This window comes from Cervus canadensis, chromosome 11 (assembly GCF_019320065.1).
Source record: "Cervus canadensis isolate Bull #8, Minnesota chromosome 11, ASM1932006v1, whole genome shotgun sequence".
Taxonomy (NCBI): Eukaryota; Metazoa; Chordata; class Mammalia; order Artiodactyla; family Cervidae; genus Cervus; species Cervus canadensis.
This window is the reverse complement of record NC_057396.1, coordinates 48,381,158-48,401,427: the sequence shown is the minus strand read 5'-3', so window position 1 is coordinate 48,401,427 and position 20,270 is coordinate 48,381,158. Positions and strand designations below refer to the sequence as shown.

At 35.7% G+C, this 20,270-nt stretch overlaps 1 protein-coding gene across 3 annotated transcripts in view; it reads left to right on the top strand.

Moving 5' to 3' along the window:
• RAB6A (RAB6A, member RAS oncogene family) overlaps positions 1-20,270 on the top strand; it is an 85,523-nt gene that overhangs the window by 40,184 nt on the left and 25,069 nt on the right. For 2 of the 3 annotated variants that reach the window (XM_043481074.1, XM_043481077.1), the window contains exons 2-5: positions 3,774-3,832; positions 14,556-14,609; positions 15,993-16,098; positions 18,062-18,173. In XM_043481074.1, the coding sequence (XP_043337009.1) occupies positions 3,774-3,832; positions 14,556-14,609; positions 15,993-16,098; positions 18,062-18,173 (331 nt within the window). Of the gene's footprint in view, positions 1-3,773; positions 3,833-14,555; positions 14,610-15,992; positions 16,099-16,164; positions 16,271-18,061; positions 18,174-20,270 lie in introns of all 3 variants that reach the window. The other variant, XM_043481075.1, reaches the window with a different exon arrangement.

Here is a 20,270-nt window from a genome sequence, read left to right as displayed (position 1 = left end):
CTGCCCCCAATCCCTGCTAGCATCAGGGTCTTTTCCAGTGAGTCAACTCTTTGCATCAGGTGGCTAAAGGACTGGAGCTTCAGCTTCAGCATCAGTCCTTCCAATGAACACGTAGGACTGATCTCCTTCAGGATGGACTGGTTGGATCTCCTTGCAGTCCAAGGGACTCTCAAGAGTCTTCTCCAACACCACAGTTCAAAAGCATCAATTTTTCAGCGCTCAGCTTTCTTCACAGTCCAACTCTCACATCCATACATGACCACTGGAAAAACCATAGCCTTGACGAGACGGACCTTTGTTGGCAAAGTAATGTCTCTGCTTTTTAATATGCTATCTAGGTTGGTCATAACTTTCTTTCCAAGGAGTAAGCATCTTTTAATTTCATGGCTGCAATCACCATCTGCAGTGATTTTGGAGCCCAAAAAAATAAAGTCTGACACTGTTTCCACTGTCTCCCCATCTATTTCCCATGAGGTGATGGGACCAGATGCCATGATCTTAGGTTAGCATTGTCCTATAAAATACCCAGTATAGGATCTGAGGCAGAAAAAAATAAGATATTTCCTGCTTTTCACAGGTCTGCTTTATGCCACTTTACTTTTGTGTAAGACCCATCAGTACTTGTTTTCAATACCCGAAAGAAATCTGAAGAGGATTTTTCATTTACCAGAAAGTGAAAAGTGAAAATATCATTCAGTGCTTTTTACGTAGAGAGGTATTGTTGAGGCAACACCCCCAGGCAGCAAGAGTGGAACCTCCAAGCTCCTTCCCTGGGAAGTGTACTTAGCATCAAGCCGTTACAGCTTTGAACTGTGTGGGTGACCATCTGTGCTTTAACTTGATTTTATTTTGTGCATCCATTTAGCAAGGTGTGTCCTAAGGTAATTGCTGCTTTGCTTTATGCCATTTTGGCTTAGGAAAGGTTTCATAGGAACACTCTACTTTCAGATAGTGGGGGAAGTTGGTCGTTAAGTTTTTTTGTCAGTATTATACATAGCGGCAAACCCATTGCCTTGGGTTTACAAACCATAGGGTTTGTTGTTGTTTTTTTCATATAACTGGCTTTATTGCAATACTCACATTATTGTAGTGCTCTAATATGTAATATGTAGTCCTTGTACTGAACAAAAGTTATTCTCATTAGGCATCTTTAAAAATATAAAGTATATTATCACTTTGTCGTGTTTTGTAGAAGTATTTGTAATAAAGTAACTTGTTCAATTAAAAGTAAGATTTATTTTGAAGAACCCTAGACATGTATTTTTTACCTTCTGGAAAATTATTATCAGTTCAGCAAAGGTGTGTCAGACTGATGATGTGGACTAAATAAGACAAATATGGACCTTACATTTTATCAAGGAAAGCAAACAGTAAGCAAATCATTATAAGTTTACATACCATTTTACAGAAGGGTTTGGGGTGAACAAGAACAATACAGTTACAAAGATCCTATATTGAAGAATCATATTTAAAATACTTAGTAATGAAATTTTTTTTTTTTTTTAAATACTTAGTAATGAAATTTTAATCTTTTGAATAAAAACTGTTTTAACAAGGTACTTTGTATTTCTTCACTGCAGATTTTATATGTTCCTTGGCTTTTCTCTGCCTCTCTTTCTGCCATCACTATTTTGCCTTTTATCTCTTCAGATTTTTAGATTTACTTTTTATAGATTCTGATCGGTGTTAAATAATATTAATAGTAATATATGTATTGTTCCTGACTTTATTGTGAATGGTTCTAAGGTTTTGCCTTTAAGTACATATATATTTTTATATATAAAAAGCATTTTAGAAATATATATATACTAAAGTTTTAACATTAGTTATATATAGGTGGTAGGATATACATACTTTTCACTTTGTTCTTGGTCTTTTCTCCCATCCAAGTACTAACCAGGCCCTACCCTGCTTAGCTTCCGAGATCTGTTCTTGGTCTTTTCTGTATTGCCTGCTTTGTAGAGTGCATTTTGCTCTTTTTATTATAAAGAAGAAGGGACACTTTTCAAAACAGAATAAAAACTATACTATCTACTATTGGTGATGGACAGGGAGGCCTGGCGTGCTGCAGTCCGTGGGGTCGCAAAGAGTCGGACACGACTGAGTGACTGGACTGAACTGAACTGATCTATTAATGAAGAAGTGCATTGGTCTACTCATTGCTCCACATAGAGCTGCTGCTGCTGCTCCTAAGTCGCTTCAGTCATGTCCGACTCTGTGCGACCCCATAGATGGCAGCCCACCGGGCTCCCCCGTCCCTGGGATTCTCCAGGCAAGAACACTGGAGTGACTTGCCATTTCCTTCTCCAGTACATGACTCTTAGCGACTCTATAGACTGCAGCCTACCAGACTCCTCCATCCATGGGATTTTCCTGGTAAGAGTACTGGAGTGGGTTGCCATTGCCTTCTCCGGCTCCAGATAGAGACTTCTTCTCAAATATTAATTTGCTTTTAACCATGATCTAGGGAAACTAGCTTTAGCTCTTCCACCTACTATTTTAGATTCTTTGAAATAAGACATTTGGGAGTAGGTGATTTTATGGGATTCTTATCCCTTTGGCCCAGTTTTTTCCTCGTGTTTTTATATGAAATATGGATGGAGGATGCAATAAAGAGGCCCAAGTCAGGTCTCTTAAAAATCAGAAGTTGAAATCAAAAGTTACTTAAATCCATACAAAAATATGAATGACCAGGTATTGTTTTTTCTTCTCAAAGTATTTACATTTTGGGGAGCATTTGAAATATTTTATTTGCCCAGTTGTTTACTAATTGATAAAATTTATTGTATTCATTCAGTATTTATTGAGTTTTGGCCAAGCTACTGGAGAAATAGCAAAATTAGATATGGTTCTTGCCCTTGAACTGTGTGCCTGTGGATAAGGATATTGGCAGTATACCACTATTTTTTTCTTAGTGGCACTTCCTGTGGATTCACCTAAAAATACCAATACAAGATAGTATGAATCTTTGGGACTGCCCTGTCAAAGAAGTATAGAGATCTGATCCTGAGATGAATTTCAAAACAATTTTCCAGGTCACTTCATTAAGCAGTCTAGTTTTTACAGCCCTCATACCCCTCCTGGAACTCTTCATCTTTAGTCTTCATACTGCCAGAGATTAAGCTTTGATTCACTGAATGAAGTGGATCTGACCCTATTTTCCCCAGGTTACTAGCCAGGAAGTTACTATAATTTCTTCCTAGTATAATCCTAGTTCTTTTTGTTAGGACCCAAGTAAATATCTCCTTGCCTTTTGTGAATTACAGATGTCAACATAACTGATTGTTTTCTTCATGTTTTCTCTTTATTTTCCTCAACTCTTAACTAAATGAATATGCCTTATTTGTGCTCTCAATTTGAGAGATTATCTGTTGTTAAAGTCATTTCAACAAACTTGGGGCTATTTGGTTTTTTTTTTCCCATTTATTTTTATAAGTTGGAGGCTAGTTACTTTACAATATTGTAGTGGTTTTTGCCATACATTGACAGGAATCAGCATGGATTTACATGTATTCCCCATCCCTATCCCCCCTCTCACCTCCCTCCCCATCCCATCTCTCTGAGTCTTCCCAGTGCACCAGCCCCGAGCACCTGTCTCATGCATCCAGCCTGGGGTGGTGATCTGTTTCACCCTATATGTTTTTAAATTATCATTAGTAGAACCATTGCAGATATTTCTCAATGAATTGAATTACAGTTCTCTGTAGAAAAATTGCTTGAGAACCCAATTTAATGTGCTAACTGAGTGAATCTTTTTTTTCTTTTCATTTCAGTTGGAAAGACATCACTGATTACCAGATTCATGTATGACAGTTTCGACAATACCTATCAGGTATTTTGTTTTTGTCAACCTACTAGTTGTCTTTATTTTGTTTGCAAGTAATATTCAAGGTGCTTTTAAAAATTCACTTTTTTACATTGTCATGGATATAAAAGCACTTTCTGTAATCTGTAAAATGCTATATAAATACAAAGTATAACTGATTATCCTCATAGTCCTCAGCTTTTTTATTTGATTTCTTTAGCTTCTCTTCCAGAATCTATTGAAAGGTTATTGGTAATACCATCTAGAATAGAAGTAAGAGTGATTATATCGATAGACATTCTTTTGGAGAGATTTCTTCCAAGTCTAGGGTTCTATGATATTTTGGTCTATACTTGAAGTCAAGAATAAGTACTATAATTAGAAATCATTAATAGAGGAGATTTGGGAGTGGGTCGAAGACAGTCATAAGGGAAATTAGGAAGTATTTTGAGATAAATGAAAAAGAAAACACAACATTCCAAAGCTAATGGGATACAGCTTAAAGCAGTCCTATAAGGAAAAGAAGAGATATATTAACTCAATAATTTAATCTTCTACCCTAAGAAACTAGAAAAAGAAAAGTAAACTTAAGCAGAAGTAAGAAACTGCTTTAAAATGTAGGTTTTATTGTTATTATTCAGGTATGATGAAGCCAACAGATCAGGAGATGGTTGCTACTGAAAAGGCTATTATACTCATAGATTCCAAGAGGAAGGGACCGTCTAGGCCATAGTAGGAGGGCACATGAAAGAAGTACTGATATTGTTCAGGAGATGGGGTAGGGGACAGGAAATGTGGATACTAGGGTACCTAAATTGTGATTTTTGTGAGAAGGATGGGTAAGACCAGCAACTACAGGATTGCCTAATTTTCATAATTTCAGTGCTCCCTGGGCTGTGGGGGTTGTTCTTGGTTTTCTGGTACTTGGCCCTGGGGTGATTAGGGCAGGGGCATAGTGGCTCTGAGTGTGATAGAGGAGATGGTTGAGGTATGGGTGTGGATTGGTTGGTTTTCATATGAAAGTCCCTCTCAGGCAAGTTTACATCTCTAGGAACTGGTAAACTCTGGGAGGGCCAGTCCGTCTAGTGCTAGGAAGCTCCCAGATACCAGGACAACAAAAATATAGAAAATAAAGACATGCTTAATTCAGAAACTAATAAAGATTAGAACAAAAATATATGGACGAGAGAACAGAAAAACAAGAAATTCAGTGACACCAAAAGTGGTTCTTAGGAAAGATCCACAAAATTGACAAGACTTTACTTAACTAAGCAAAAAAAAGAGAGCGACTCAAATTATTAAAGTCAGGAGTGTAGGAGAAAATCTTACAACCAACCATATGGAAATAGATATTACTATGAGAGAATATTATAAGAGAATACTGTAAAATGGTTATATGCGAACATATGAGATAACCTAGATGAAATGGACAAAGTCAAAGAACGATATACTACCAGAACTAACACAAGAAGAAATAGAAAATTTGAGCATACCTGTAATAAGTAGATAAAATTAGCAGTCATAAAAACTTGTCACAGGACTTCGCTGGTGGTCCATGCCAATGCAGGGGACACGGGTTTGATCCCTCCTCCGGGGAGATTCCACATGCCACAGGGCAGTTAAGCCTGTGTGCCACAACTACTAATCCTGTGTTCTAGAGTCTATGCTCCACAGCAAGAGAAACCACTGCAATGAGAAGCCTGTGCACTGCAACTGGAGAGTAGCCCCTGCTCACTGCACCTAGAGAAAGCCCCATGCACAGCAACAAAGACCCAGCACAGCCATAAGTAATTTTTTTCTTTTTTAAACTCACAAAGAAAATCACAGGACTAGATGACTTCACTGATCACTTCTATGAAATATGTGAAGAACAACACTAATACTTCATAAATTTCCAAAAATATAAGAGGAAGAAACATTTTCCAGCTTATCCTATGAGGATACACAAACCAGGCAAAAAAATAAAAAATAAAACTACAAGGTATATCCTTTATGAATGTAAACACCATAGTCCTTAGCAAAATACTACCAAAAGGAATTTGCTGATTTGTAAAAAGGATCTATGCCATTTACTGGGTAGGATTGGTAGATTAGTACCAAGATTGCAAGGTTGATTTAGCATACAAAAAGTAATAGAATATGCTATATGAATAGACTAAAGGACAAAATCAGGGAAATTCTCTGGTAGTTTAGTGGTTAGGACTCTGTACTCTCACTCCTGAGGGCCCAGGTTTGATCTCTGATTGAGGAACTAACACCCCACAAACCGTGCGTTGTGGCCAAAAAAGAAAAGGACACAAATCACATGATCATCTCAGTAGACACAGAAAAAACATTTGACACAATCCAGTAGCCTTTCACGGAGAAGGCTATGGCACCCCACTCCAGTACTCTTGCCTAGAGAATCCCGTGGACGGAGGAGCCTGGTGGGCTGCAGTCCATGGGGTCGCTAAGAGTTGGACACCTACTGAGTGACTTCACTTTCACTTTTCACTTTCCTGCATTGGAGAAGGAAATAGCAACCTACTCCAGCGTTCTTGCCTGGAGAATCCCAGGGACGGGGGAGCATGGTGGGCTGCCGTCTGTGGGGTCGCACAGAGTCGGACACAACTGAAGTGACTTAACAGCAGCAGCAGTAGCCTTTCATGATAATGATAGCTTATGGTGAACGATGTTGGATTCATGATCTCTGAAGAAGATGATTTAGCTTCGGGACCAGGCTTGATCACTCAAGAGCTTTTGTGTAGCAGAGTTTTATTAAAGTATGAAAAAGGCCAGAAAGCTTCTGACAGACATCAGAAGGGGGATGGAGAGTGCCCCTCTGCTAGTCTTAGCAAGCTGTTTTATGTCTGTTAGAAAGCTATTAATTAGATAAGAGAGACACCTCAAGGCTGACGGAGGTTCACCAGGCCCCTCTCCCACAAAATGCATTTTTGAAATAGGATGGCATGAGGTGTGCCATTCCCTAGCCATAAAACAATTGATATGACTACTGGTTTGTTGAGCTATTATCAGCCCAAGGTTTGAGAAAAGAAAAAAAGTTAATCTTAGGTGGAACCATTTTGAAGAAAAGCAAATTCCAAAGCAAATACGTAGTTTCATTAACATAGCTTAAGAAAAATATTTCCATAGAGAAACCTGCTTTTAATTTTGTATGGGGAAAGAAAAAAAATCTGACACTTGTAGTTTGTTTCCTCCCGCCGCTTAAGGGAGAGATAAAAAAATGTCTGATACTTGCAGCCTATTTCCTCCGTTTGGAGACCCATGGCCTTCCTGCCTGTTACCTTCTCAATAATAAACACTCAATACGCTACAAATAGAAGGGAAGTGTCCAAACATGATAAAGAACATCTCTATGAAAAACCCACAGCTAATATCATACTTAATGTTTGAAGGCTGAATGTATTCTCTAAGATCAGGAACAAGACAAGGATGTCTGCTCTCAGTTGCATATATATCTGGTTATAAATATATATAAAACACTAACCATATGTATATATATATATAACCATATATATGTATATAAATATAACCATATATATCAGCATATGTATATATATGTCTAAGTTACATATATGTATTTTAGTTTTAAATAGCTTAATTGTAAAACAAAAACCAAAGAATAAGTTAAAAAGAATAAATCAGTAATCTTCAAACTAGGTACTTTCACTTTCTGAAATATTTCATTATACCCAAGTTCTCTGTGAAATTAGAGATCCTTAGGTATCTAAAGTGCTGTTGCTACTTACTCACTAAGACTATTGCTGTTGTTCATGCAGACATTTTTTAAGGGAGGTGCTGTTGATGGGGTGAGGTTACATTTGACAGATAAGCAAAGATTTTGATTCTTTCTAAAAAGTTGTTGAAGCCAAAATACCATTGTACTTTGGCATTAATAGGAGACACTGATTCACCATGTAAGCTACAAGTTTTTATAAGAATTAGGCACAGTCCTAGATATTATTTTACTTTAACAGGGGAATTAGGATAATGTAGTACCCAACATCCTTACCTAGGGAAATTATCTTGACAGTGTGTTAAGTATTACTTTGGAATATGAAGAATTGACCATATGTAGTTAGCTGCCAACTTAGTTATCAGGTGAAGAATTCTTCAGTGGATTATTTTTTAAGATTCCCTATCTTATGCCCTGACCATACACACAACAGAAAGACTTCTGAAATAATTGAAGAGCTAGTCTCATAGCTAGAAATTTATAATTGAGCTATATGTAATGTATATCTGAAACAAAGTGAAATTTTATTTCACAAAAAAGATAAACTTTATATATAATTCATAATTCATGCTATTTATGATTCCTTTGCACTGAATTAATTTCATTTGAAAAAGACTAAATTGGTTGGCCAGAAGAGTCCTTTATTGACCATGTTTAGTCAATTATTTCAAAGTAAAGCAAAAAACCTGAGAAATCTGGTAAACATTTGTAGCTAGAGGATGGAAGTGATTCTCTTAAGTTGCTCTAGTTTTTCACCAGTTGTTAGTTTTTGTTTTTTTTTTCTTTTTCCAGTTGTAAATTTTTCCAGTAATTTCAAATGTATCAGTTTGAACCATATTACATAATTGCTATTTTTATCATTCAGAAATGATAGAATGTTGGCAGTTTTATATTATATGGTTCAACTTAATGTAAATAAGCTCAAGAAAGATTCCCACAATTGGAGTAGATTCTTTTGAGGAAGATTATATTACTCCAGGGTAACCTTTGAGATTTCTTTGAATTTAGAGGATTTCTTATTCCAAGGACTGTTACAAATCAACAATTAAGTTCAGGATGGCATAGATTAAATCAGTGGGTTTTAGACACTAATGAATTTGTCCAGAAAGATGATGGTGGTGATTAAGTATATCCTTAACCTGTATAAGTTAAAGCTCTAGGTTGTTTTATTAAAAATTCTAGTTATCAATAGAACCCAAATCCTTAACTAGATGGACTGTTTTTCTTTTTAAAATTATCATTATCATCTTTATTTTTTGGCCTCGAAATATGCAGGATCTTAGTTTCCCAACGGGGATAGGACCCATGCCTCTTGCAATGAAATCACAGAGTCTTAACCACTGGACTGCCAGGGAGGTCCCAGTGGATTGTTTTTCTGACTCAGTGTTTGATTTGTCTTTTTATTTTTGTTTAATTTTTTAATGACTTTTTTCAGGATTTTTGCCTTTTCCAGAAGTGTTGTCATTTTATTTGGGGTGGGGTTCTTTTTTTTTTTTTTAGTGTGGTAAGAACACTTATATGAAATTCTAACTTTTTTAATAAAGTGTACACAATATACTATTGTTATCTACATGTACGTACAATGTTCTGCAGCAGATCTCTTGAACTTGTTCACCTTGTATAACTAAAATCTTACGCCCATTATAATGACTCATTTTTAAAATCCACAGACTCTACCTAGTTTCTGTCCTAGTGGACAGAAATGTAATATAGCAGAAAGGTATTGAGGGGAAAAATGTATATATGTATATATTTTTTCCCCACATATGTACATATATGTAAGGATATTTTTAAATGGAATTATCTTCTAAATCGGATTATGTATCAGCATCTTCTTTCTGGGGTCCTGTCTTCATTCTTAAAATTATTTCTGTTAATTTTAGATTCTTTAACTTATCCACTCTTTTTTTTCTTTAGTCATTGCTTCTTTCAACTCCTTCTCTATTTTCTCTTGCTAGAGAAGGCAGCAACCAGGCAACAGAACTTTATGTGTATTTGAACCACAGAAGGAAGCTGATTATCATTGCTTTATACAGAAGAAAACTTGTTTTCCTTACTGAGTTAACTTTTGTAATTGGGTAAAATACATTTCCCATGTGAAAATCATGTTTATGGGTTTCTAGCTTCTCTGGCATCAGGACAGGGGACAAACCACTATATACAAAGTCAGACAGAATTGTAACTTACATCTGCAATCTTTTATAAATTAGCTGTTGGGATAAATAAGCACCTTTCTGAGTGAAGAGCATCCAAATAAAATAAACAAATGGAAGTTATCTTGACACCGATATATTTGGATAAGCTGTTGTTCAGTCTTGATTTGTAAGCTCCTATAAAAGTACTGTTTAATTTTTTTCTTTTTTTGCAGAGTAGACACTCCCCCCAACATCCATGAATTAGTTAACATTTAAAATAATATGTAATTTTAAATTAAGGTTCATGAGAGGATTTTCTCTTTTAATTTCTTCTGTAATGATTGCTCTTTGCATTCCCCTCAGGAGATGAGCAGAAGACTGCAGTAATGTCTCATCTGTCTTTTATGAAAGTTTGAATTAGGTCCACATCAGTAGCATTGAAGATGCTGAAATAGTTGATAATGCTTAGTTTCCCAGCCATCTCCTTTCTGTTCTTCCTGCTGTTGGCTTAATTCTTATAGCTGATCAACTTCTTTGCTGTAGTAGCTCAGCTTGAAATAAAATTAACTATAAAAAGAAGAGCAGCAGCAGGCTATTTTTCAAATTAGTTTTGATCTTTATGAGTTCAGTGGTATAAATGATGCCCCAAAACTTGGATAATATAGTAGAAGGAGGGGACTGTTGTAAAGTCTGACTTTGTACTAATTGTAAAAACATTTATGTCTTGATTGTGAGATGTGAAAATGCTTGTTTCTATTTATAGCCATTAAAAATTATTTCCAGCTGTTTATAACAAACACAAAATAACATTGATAAGTGATATGAGAGTTATTTTTCATGTAAAAGAAGTGTAAAGGTAGTGTGTTTCAGAGCTAGTGTGGCAACTCCATGGTCATCCAGGACCAAAACTCCTTCGATTTTCTGTCTAACCTGATCTAATCTATGATTTCCATATTGAATTTTGCCTCATGGTTACTGAGTGATTTCTGGATTCCAGCCTTGGTATCCACAGTTCAGGAAGGAAGAAGGATGAAAGGGGGGAAAGAATCTACCTCCCAACTGAGTTAACCCCATTTATTTAAAGTTCAAAGAAGGCTGGAAAATGTAGTTTTTCAAATGGGAAAGGATGGATTTAAATAAATGTTTGATTGTGTTAGTAAGGAAGAAGGAGTAGATGGATATTTGTGTGGGTAGTTAACTACCTCTGCCACACTGTCTGAGTAAATGAAGTTCTACTGGTCAGATTTCTTAAATGCAGCCATGCCACTCCTGTACATTCCTGGGGTTTGTCAATTAGATTCTTTTGCATAGTAATTCAAGTTTATAAGCCCAGTCTTCCATATGAAAGAGTGGGATATAATTCTCAAATTGAATGTCATAAGGTAGAATTAGTACTAGGTTGTATGTTAGTCACATAGTTTGGGATAAAGGAGGAAGCTGCTGCTTTTGTTGTTGTTTGTTTTAAAATATAAGTATGAAATTGAAACCTACAAAATTACTCAAAAAAATAAAAGAAGACCTAATTAAATGGAGAGACATCCCAGGCAAATGAATCGGAAAACGTAATGTTGTTAAGATGTCAATACTTGGCTTCCCTGGTGGTTCAGTGGTTAAGAATCCACCTGCCAATATAGGAGACGCGGGTTTGATTCCTGGTCTGGGAAGATCCTTTGTGCTATGGAGCAACTAAGCCTGTGAGCCACAACTATTGAGCCTGTGCTCTAAAACCCAGGAACCACAACTGCTGAGCCCATGCACCGCAACTACTGAAGCCCGAATGACCTAGTGCTTGAGCTCCTCAACAGGAGAAGCTACCACAAAATGAGAGGCCCATGCAGCACAGCAGAGAGTAGCCCCCACTTTCTGCAACTAGAGAAAAGACTGTGCAGCAGTGAAGACCCAGTACAACCAAAAAATAAATAAATATAAAAATAAAATGAATCTCTCTGGAAAAAAAGATGTCAATACCAACTACTCAAAGCAAACTGCAAATTCATTGCAATCCTTTTCAAAATTCCCATGCCATTTTTTGTAGATATGAAGAGATTAATCACAATTTGCAATAGCCAAGACATGACTGAAAAATTTGAAAAAGTTGGAGGACTCACACTTCCCAATTTGGGAATTTCCTACAAAGCTACAGTAGTTAAAACAATGTGGTAATGGTATGTAGACACAATGGAGTAGGATCAGTTGTGTCCAATTCTTCGCAGCCCCATGGACTGTAGCCCACCAGGCTCCTCTGTCCATGGGATTCTCCTGGCAAGAATACTGGAGTGGCTTGCCATTTCCTTCTCCGGGGGATATTCCTGACCCAGGGATCAAACCTCTGTCTCTTATGTCTCCTGCATTGGTAGGCGGAGTCTTTACTACTAGCATTACCTGGAAAGCCCCATGGAATAGGATTGAGAATCCATATTTATGTATGTATGTATATAAGCACATGCACAGTTGATTTTCAGCAGAGACACCAGGGGCAACCTACAGAATAAGGGGAAATATTTGAAAGTTACATATCTGATAAGGATTTAATATCCAGAATGTATAGGAGCTTGTACAAACCAATAACAAAGTGACAAAAAAATTTTTTTGGCTGCCCTGGGTCTTCATTGCTTTGCGCAGGCTTTCTCTAGTTGTGGAGAAAGGGGGCTGCTCTTCTTTGAGGTGTTGTGCACAGGCTTCTCAACGCAGTGGCTTCTCTTGTGGAGTGCAGGCTCTGGGCACACAGGCTCAGTAGTTGTGGTGCGTGGGCTTAGCTGCTCTGCAACATGTGAAATCTTCTTGGACCCAGGATCTAACCCAGTTCTGTTCAGTTCAGTCGCTCAGTTGTGTCTGACTCTTTGTGACCCCACGAACTGCAGCACTCCAGGCCTCCCTGTCCATCACCAACTCCCGGAGTTTACCCAAACTCATGTCCATTGATTCGGTAATGCCATCTAACCATCTCATCCTCTGTTGTCCGCTTTTCCTCCTGCCTTCAATCTTTTCCAACATCAGGATCTTTTCCAAATGAGTCAGCTCTTCGAATCATCAGGTGGCAAAAATATTGGAGTTTCAGCTTCAACATCAGTCCTTCCAATGAACACCCTGGACTGATCTTCTTTAGGATGGACTGGTTGGATCTCCTTGCAGTCCAAGGGACGCTCAAGAGTCTTCTCCAACACCACAGTTCAAAAACATCAATTCTTCTGCGCTCAGCTTTCTTTATAGCCCAGCTCTCACATCCATAACATGACTACTGGAAAAACCATATCCTTGACTAGACGGACCTTTGTTGACAAAATAATGTCTGCTTTTTAATATGCTGTCTAGGTTGATCATAACTTTCCTTCCAAGGAGTAAGCGTCTTTTAATTTCATGGCTGCAGTCACCATCTGCAATGATTTTGGAGCCCCCTAAAATAAAGTCAACCACTGTTTCCACTATTTCCCCATCTATTTGCCATGAAGTGATGGGACTGAATGCCATGATCTTAGTTTTCTGAATGTTGAGCTTTAAGCCAACTTTTTCACTCTACTCTTTCACTTTCATCAAGAGGCTCTTTAGTTCTTCTTCACTTTCTGCCATAAGGGTGGTATCATCTGCATATCTGAAGTTATCGATATTTCTCCTGACAATCTTGATTCCAGCTTGTGCTTCATCCAGCCCAGCGTTTCTCATGATGTACTCTGCACATAAGTTAAATAAGCAGGTTGACAATATGCAGCCTTGACGTACTCCTTTTCTGATTTGGAACCAGTCTATTGTTCCATATATCACTAGTGGGAATTTAAAATAGTGCAGCTGGCAACTTCCTTGATGATCTAGTGGTTAAGACTCTGCACTTTCATTGCAGGAGGTACAGCTTCAAACCCTGGTCCAGGAACTAAGATCCTGCATGCCATGCAGCATGACCATAAAGAAAAATAAACTGATAATTAATTAATTAAAATAAAACTCTTTGCAACCCCATGGACTGTGGGCCACCAGGTACCCCTGTCTATGGGATTTCCCAGGCAAGAATACTGGAGTGGGTTTTCCTTCTCTAGGGAACCTTGCTGACCCAGGAATCAAACCCTCATCTCCTGCATTGGTAGGCAGATTCTTTACTGCTGAGCTACCAGGGAAGCCTGTATTTGTTTTACCACAATTTAAAAACAGCTTGTCTTTTAAGAATTACATCACTGTCAGTGTAAGTTCATCATTCATAACAAATGTACTACCACTCTGCTGGGGGATGTTGATAATAGGGATGCTCTGCGTATGTGAGGGCAGGGGCAAAAGGGAATCTCTGAACCTTTATCTCAGTTTTGCTGTGAACCAAAAACTACTCTTTAACCCTCTTAACCATTTTTTGAAAGACTTTTTAAAAGAGCAGTTGTGTATTATACCACAAGTATATGTATAAAATGTATATAAAATGTATAACATATGAATATGTATGATACATGAAATTATAAAATATGTATATAAAGATAGATTTTTTTAAAGTATATTTATATAAACTGAATATAGAATTATGTATTAGAAAGAGCTAGAATTTTAGTCCCAACTCCACAGAAGTTGTGTGTCCTTAGACAAGTTACATAACTTTTCCAAACCCTAATATTGTTTTGTATAAAATGAGAAAAATAATGATGCTGGTAGCTACTTTGTAGAGATGTATTAGGATTAGAGATGATCATGTAAAGGGCCTAAAAGAATTTCTAATGTACAGCAAGTGCTCAATAGGTAAAAGCCATTATCAATGAAAATTTTATTCATTTATTATTTGGCTATGGTAGTTTATATATTTATTCATTATTTTTTCTACAATCATAATGCCCACTTGAATTCTAAACTGCTCATTGTCATTAAATTATTACTATTTTTAACTCCTTTGTTTTGTTTTGTTTTATAGGCAACAATTGGTATTGACTTTTTATCAAAAACAATGTACTTGGAGGATCGAACAGTGAGTAATGTTTTCAGTGTGCACTTTTCTGCAACACTCCAGGACAGAATATTATGCTTAAAGCTATCATCAGTGATTATTGCCATAAGAAGTACTTAGCAAAGTTGCCAAAGTTAGTGTACAGGTCTTGAGAAAAACTATTATAGAATGAACAGTACTTAGCACTTTGAATTTTTTATCCTCAAATAGACTCCAAAGGGGAGAGAAAGCCATTATTTGTAATACTCTGATAGCCCTAGGCTTGATAAACAAAATTTATTGTCTTGACTTGGAATATTACAACAAATAGCATTGAGATAAGAATATTTTCATGAAGAAATTAGAGCTGCTGAAGACCTTTTGTGTACCACTCTGAACCATTCAAACATTTCATTTGAATATCACACAATTTGGGAACTTCCAGGTTTTGTGTGAATATGGTATATACCAAAGTGACTGTGAATAGACAAAAGTAATGTGTATCTCCTTGTTAGATTTTTGTCTTCCATCTTTTGGAATGCTCCCTTTAAGTGCGATATAAATTCTGTATTCTAGCGTGCTGTCCTTTGAAGAGATTCTTGTCACCTAAACAGTAACTCTCTTAAATGCATTATTTGGGGACCTATACCCAAAAAGCATTATCTCTAATGCCATTTCTTTACGTTTGTGAGTCTTTTTCTTTTGGATGTTCTCCTTTATGTTTTAATATATAACATTTCATTTCTTAAAATTTGAAAACAGAAACTGCTTTATGATGGTAAAAGAACTTAATGCTTGTTTTCAGGCTTTTCTTCCTGGAATGTAGATGTGAAGAAGAAAGTAAAGACATGTTTAAGTAGAGTTGCAAAAAGATATTTCTCTTTTTTGCTAGATTATATATAATGTTCTAGAAATAAATGTGTGGGAGAACAAGCACAGTAGTCAGAGATCCAATTTCAAAGTGTTCTGTATCCAGTAGAGAAAAGAGACATTTTATTTTCATTTCAGAGGGGCAGATCATTGACATTTACCTTTGTTTTTCTCTTTTATTTTCACTATTTGAACATGAGCAGTCTGCTTGTGCTGTCCGGAAGGTATAGGATTCAAAGAGAGGTTGTAGAGAGTGGGGATAAAAAGGAAGCTGTACTTCTCATCCTGTGAAATCTTTCCTATTGCTTTTTTTTTTTATTTTTGAGTTACGTACCTTCAGAGCAAGCAAATTTTAAATATTACTCCCTTTTGAAAAAGGAAAGGAATTTTATGTTGTTTTCATTCCTCACATCCCTGCAACCTTTTGCATGAGTTTCCTTTTTACCTCCTTGCCACCCTCCTCCCTTTAAAAACATTATTTCTTTTTTCTTTTTAGTATGAGTTTGTTTTTTTTGTTTTTGTTTTTTTTTTTATTTATTTTTTCCCATCCCACAGATCAGGCTGCAGCTGTGGGATACTGCGGGTCAGGAACGTTTCCGTAGCCTCATTCCCAGTTACATCCGTGATTCTGCTGCAGCCGTAGTAGTTTACGATATCACAAGTAGGTATTTTGCAATGGGTTGACCTTTCTTATTTTTCTTGCTTGTTTGACTGATTTTATTGTTAGGTACGATTGCAATTATGGGACACAGCAGGTCAAGAGCGGTTCAGGAGCTTGATTCCTAGCTACATTCGTGACTCCACTGTGGCAGTTGTTGTTTATGATATCACAAGTGAGTGGGGGGGGAATTACGCATTTCTAATCTTCTTTCAACCTTTAGCTTAGTTGCATGCATGTTCTTGTTTTGTGCTTGTTTTCTATACTGGCATGTAAAATTGAGTTTTATTATACCAAACCTATCACACACCAGCTAGGTCAGAGTATTTGCTTCACTGTTTGTACCAATATATCTTACTTCTACTGTGCCAGGGTTTTTTGCCCCAGAAATTTTCGTGTGGGTCTAATTATGAACCCTCTCCAAGACTTTCTTAGTATCCTGTTATCCCTAAGCTACACCATAATTATGGTTGGAAGAGTGTCTCCTTTTTTATTTAATTTGATTTCAGATTTCTCTAGCACAAAATAATCTGCATTTATGTCTCTTGCAAAGTTTTCAAATCCTTCAAGGCTTCTTCTACTGAGGCTGTTAAAAGGTTCTGATAACCAGCTTTTCTCTGCTTTCACCTTCCAGCCATCCTCTCTATAGAGGAAGAGCAGAGAAAACTTAATTTCTATTAATCATTTTCATTTGAGTGAAATCTGGATTCTCTGACTAGTTTATTTGTTTTGTTGCTAACAAGTTGACACTTTTCATTTCTCTCCAAGAAAAATATTTAAATGGGAGACTAAAACAAGTGATGGTCTTCCTTTTTCTTTTCCCTCAAGACTGAATAATAATGCCTTTGGCATTTTAAGTGACTGTAAATTTTGAATAGAGCATTGATGACTGACAGGGAAATGCTGTCTGATTAAAATTGTCTTTGTAAATTGGTTTATGATATATTAGGCAATATTTGGTTATCATTCCATATAGTGGTCCATAATTTATAGGAAAACCAGGATAGTACCACATCTTGGACTTCTTTAAAAACATAAACTATAATGTTAGCATACATTTTGACAAATTTGCTCAAACAGAAATCATATCTACTTAAAAATAATTACAATGACAGAATTATAAGTTAGAGGTTTACATTTAGAAACTTTTTATTTTGGTTAGGTGCCAAATGCAGTCCTTCTTTTCTTGAAGCTTTCCTTTGGGTTGCTACCTGTTTTAAAATGTATGTTCATTATTGTGCTGTCACAAGTTTTGCAGCTTTAAAATGTTTGTGCTTACTTTAACCAAATCAAGTAAAATCAGGTGTATTCTTTGAAATTTGTGCACATGTGGTTAAAATATTAGCAAATTGTTTTCTTTAGCTGCTGTAAGAATTATTGAAGTACTCTACTTAGACTCCAGGGCTGGAAAAGATGGGTTTCGTTATAAGTGATTCTGGTACATTAAACTAATAAACTCCAAGTTAAAGTGATCACAAACTGAATAAGCAATGCAAACAGAGTGGTGTTGAAAGCTATTGAAAGGCTTTACAAATTTTGTGGATGTGTTGGGACTTACTGGCTGACGTACTTTTGGAGATGCTTTCTTTGTCACGTTTGGTATGTGTAAGTAATCAAAAGAGCATTGTGGCAACATGACACCATATTATCTGTCATAGCTATCCTTTCATCGTTTAAATATTTTTTTTCAGTTATAGTATAGTATATTATACTCACCTGGTCATGTCCCAAAATTTTAAACTATTATAAAAGGTACCTTGTGGATTTTATTCTTGTGATTTGTTTAGATCACTGATATTTGTACTCAGATAAAATGGAGTTATGTTGCAGGCACATTAAGGGTGGGTTCTAATGTGCCAACTCCCTTCCAACTTCCAGTGCTTTTTTTTTTCCCCCCTTTTTTGGTCCTTCACTTGGGAAGTTACTTGCAATATCACTAATCTCTGTCCACCTTCCTGTATGCCAGATGTTAACTCCTTCCAGCAGACTACAAAATGGATTGATGATGTCAGAACAGAAAGAGGAAGTGATGTTATCATCATGCTAGTAGGAAATAAAACAGATCTTGCTGACAAGAGGTATGGAATGATTTCATATGTATATGGAATGTTTGATTTCTTTGTTAAGCAGCCTATTAATTTTGTTAGTGAATCCTATTATTTTTGTTAGTTTTAAAAGGAGACTTGTTTACTCCTTAATCTTATGCCCCCATCCTTTTTCTTTAATGTAAGAACCTGAAATAGGTAAACTCAGTCCTGGAAACTCCCTGGTAGTCCAGTGGTTAGGATTCTGCGCTTTCACTGCCAAGGGGCATGGGTTCAATCTCTCATTGGGAAACTAAGATCCCACAAACCCCGCAATGTGGCAAAAAAAAAAACCACCACACATTAAACTCAGTCCTTAAAGGAAAATAAATTTTTTTTCGTTTGTGTCAGCCCATATATAAATAACTCATGAAGCTGATAGCTATTTTGCATTTTTTAGGCCTCATATTAATAAATAAAAGCAGTATTCTGTTAGAGAACAAAATATTTTTAAAAACAAATCCTGTCTTTAAAAAAGTATTCATAATGATTAAATGCACACTCTTTTGCTAGCCTTATAAATATTCATTATAATTCAGTAGTGTAGTTTTTTCTTTTCTTTTTTTAATTGTATGGTTGAGCCAGACTGTGAGGTTGAACTGAATAGCTTGATTGTGATACCTTAGTCAAATGAGCAAAGACATATTCAAGTCACAGGATGCAAAATGTATTAACATTCACTGTAGAGCCCATGGCTTGAATATCTGCCTTTAGCATTCCTCAGTGATCTACTAGATATTGTTTTTAGTAATCTTGACAATTTAATATTTGAAGTTTTTACTATTTATTATTTGTTTATTCATTAGTTGAATATTGAAATTCTAGTAATGAACTTTTGCTGTTAATTTAAATGTTATAAAGAAATACAGTATGTTCAAAGACTTATGAAATGTAAAGCCTATTTCTGCTCACAGTACCTCATTTGGAATTGGCAAGAAAGTCTGTCTTTATTTAAAAGTAAATTCAGCATATGACTTCATCTTTTTTTTTTTTTTACCATCTTTTCTTTATGAAAATCATTTTTCAGACATCAATGCTATTATATAGATTTTCTTTGTTTATCTTCACTATGAGAATTTGAAGATCTTATATGTATATATTCTTGTAGTGGAGAGTCCCAGGATACCTTCACTATTAAAAGAAAGATTATATATATATTTATTTCTCTTTATAGCTGGAGTTATCTAAAAGGATGCATGCAAGCGTCTGTTCTTTTACTGCATAATAGTTGGGTATACAGATATAGAAAGTTATCTAAATTATCTTTATAGTAATTTTTCTTTAAGATAATATTTGTCCATTGCTTTAGAACTTCTTTCTCAATAATTTTTGCCAGACTATTGCCTATTAGCTTTCACATTTAAAAGAATTAGAGTCTTAAAAAAATTTAATTAAAAAACTAAAAGAATTGGAGTCTTGTTCATTTCATTAAAATAATTTTGTTTTTTCATCTATTTTTATTATTATTACTTCATCTATTTTATTAATGTAACAGTTGCCTTGTTTTTTTAATTGAAGTATAGTTGATTTGTAGTGTTTCAAGTATATAGCAAAATGATTCAGTTATATTAATACATATATATGTATTTATCCTTTTTGAGATTCTTTTCCATTATAGGTTATTATAAGATACTGAATGTAGTTCCCTGCACCATACAGTAGGTCCTTGGTGTTTATCTCTTTTACATATAGTATTTATCTATTAATCTGAAATTCCCAATAAAATAATTTTTAAATGAGGAAAAAAATTAAAAAAAATTTTTTACAGCATTAAAAGAAAATCTTTGGTAGTAGGTGGCCTTTCATAAGCATAACATGGAATCCTAATGCCTTAAAGGGAAAGATTGATAAGTTTGAATACATAAATATAAAAATTATATTCACCTATTAGGTTGGCCGTTATTCAAAAGATTGATAGTGCACTGTATCATCAAGTGTCTGAATAGATAAGAGCTCTTATACACTGAAAATGTAACTAATACAGTTTTTAGCAGAAACAGTTTAACATCAGTATTTAAAATACTTGTTGACTGAAATCCACCTCTAGTAACTTATTCCATATATACACCCACAGAAATGTGAACATTTCAG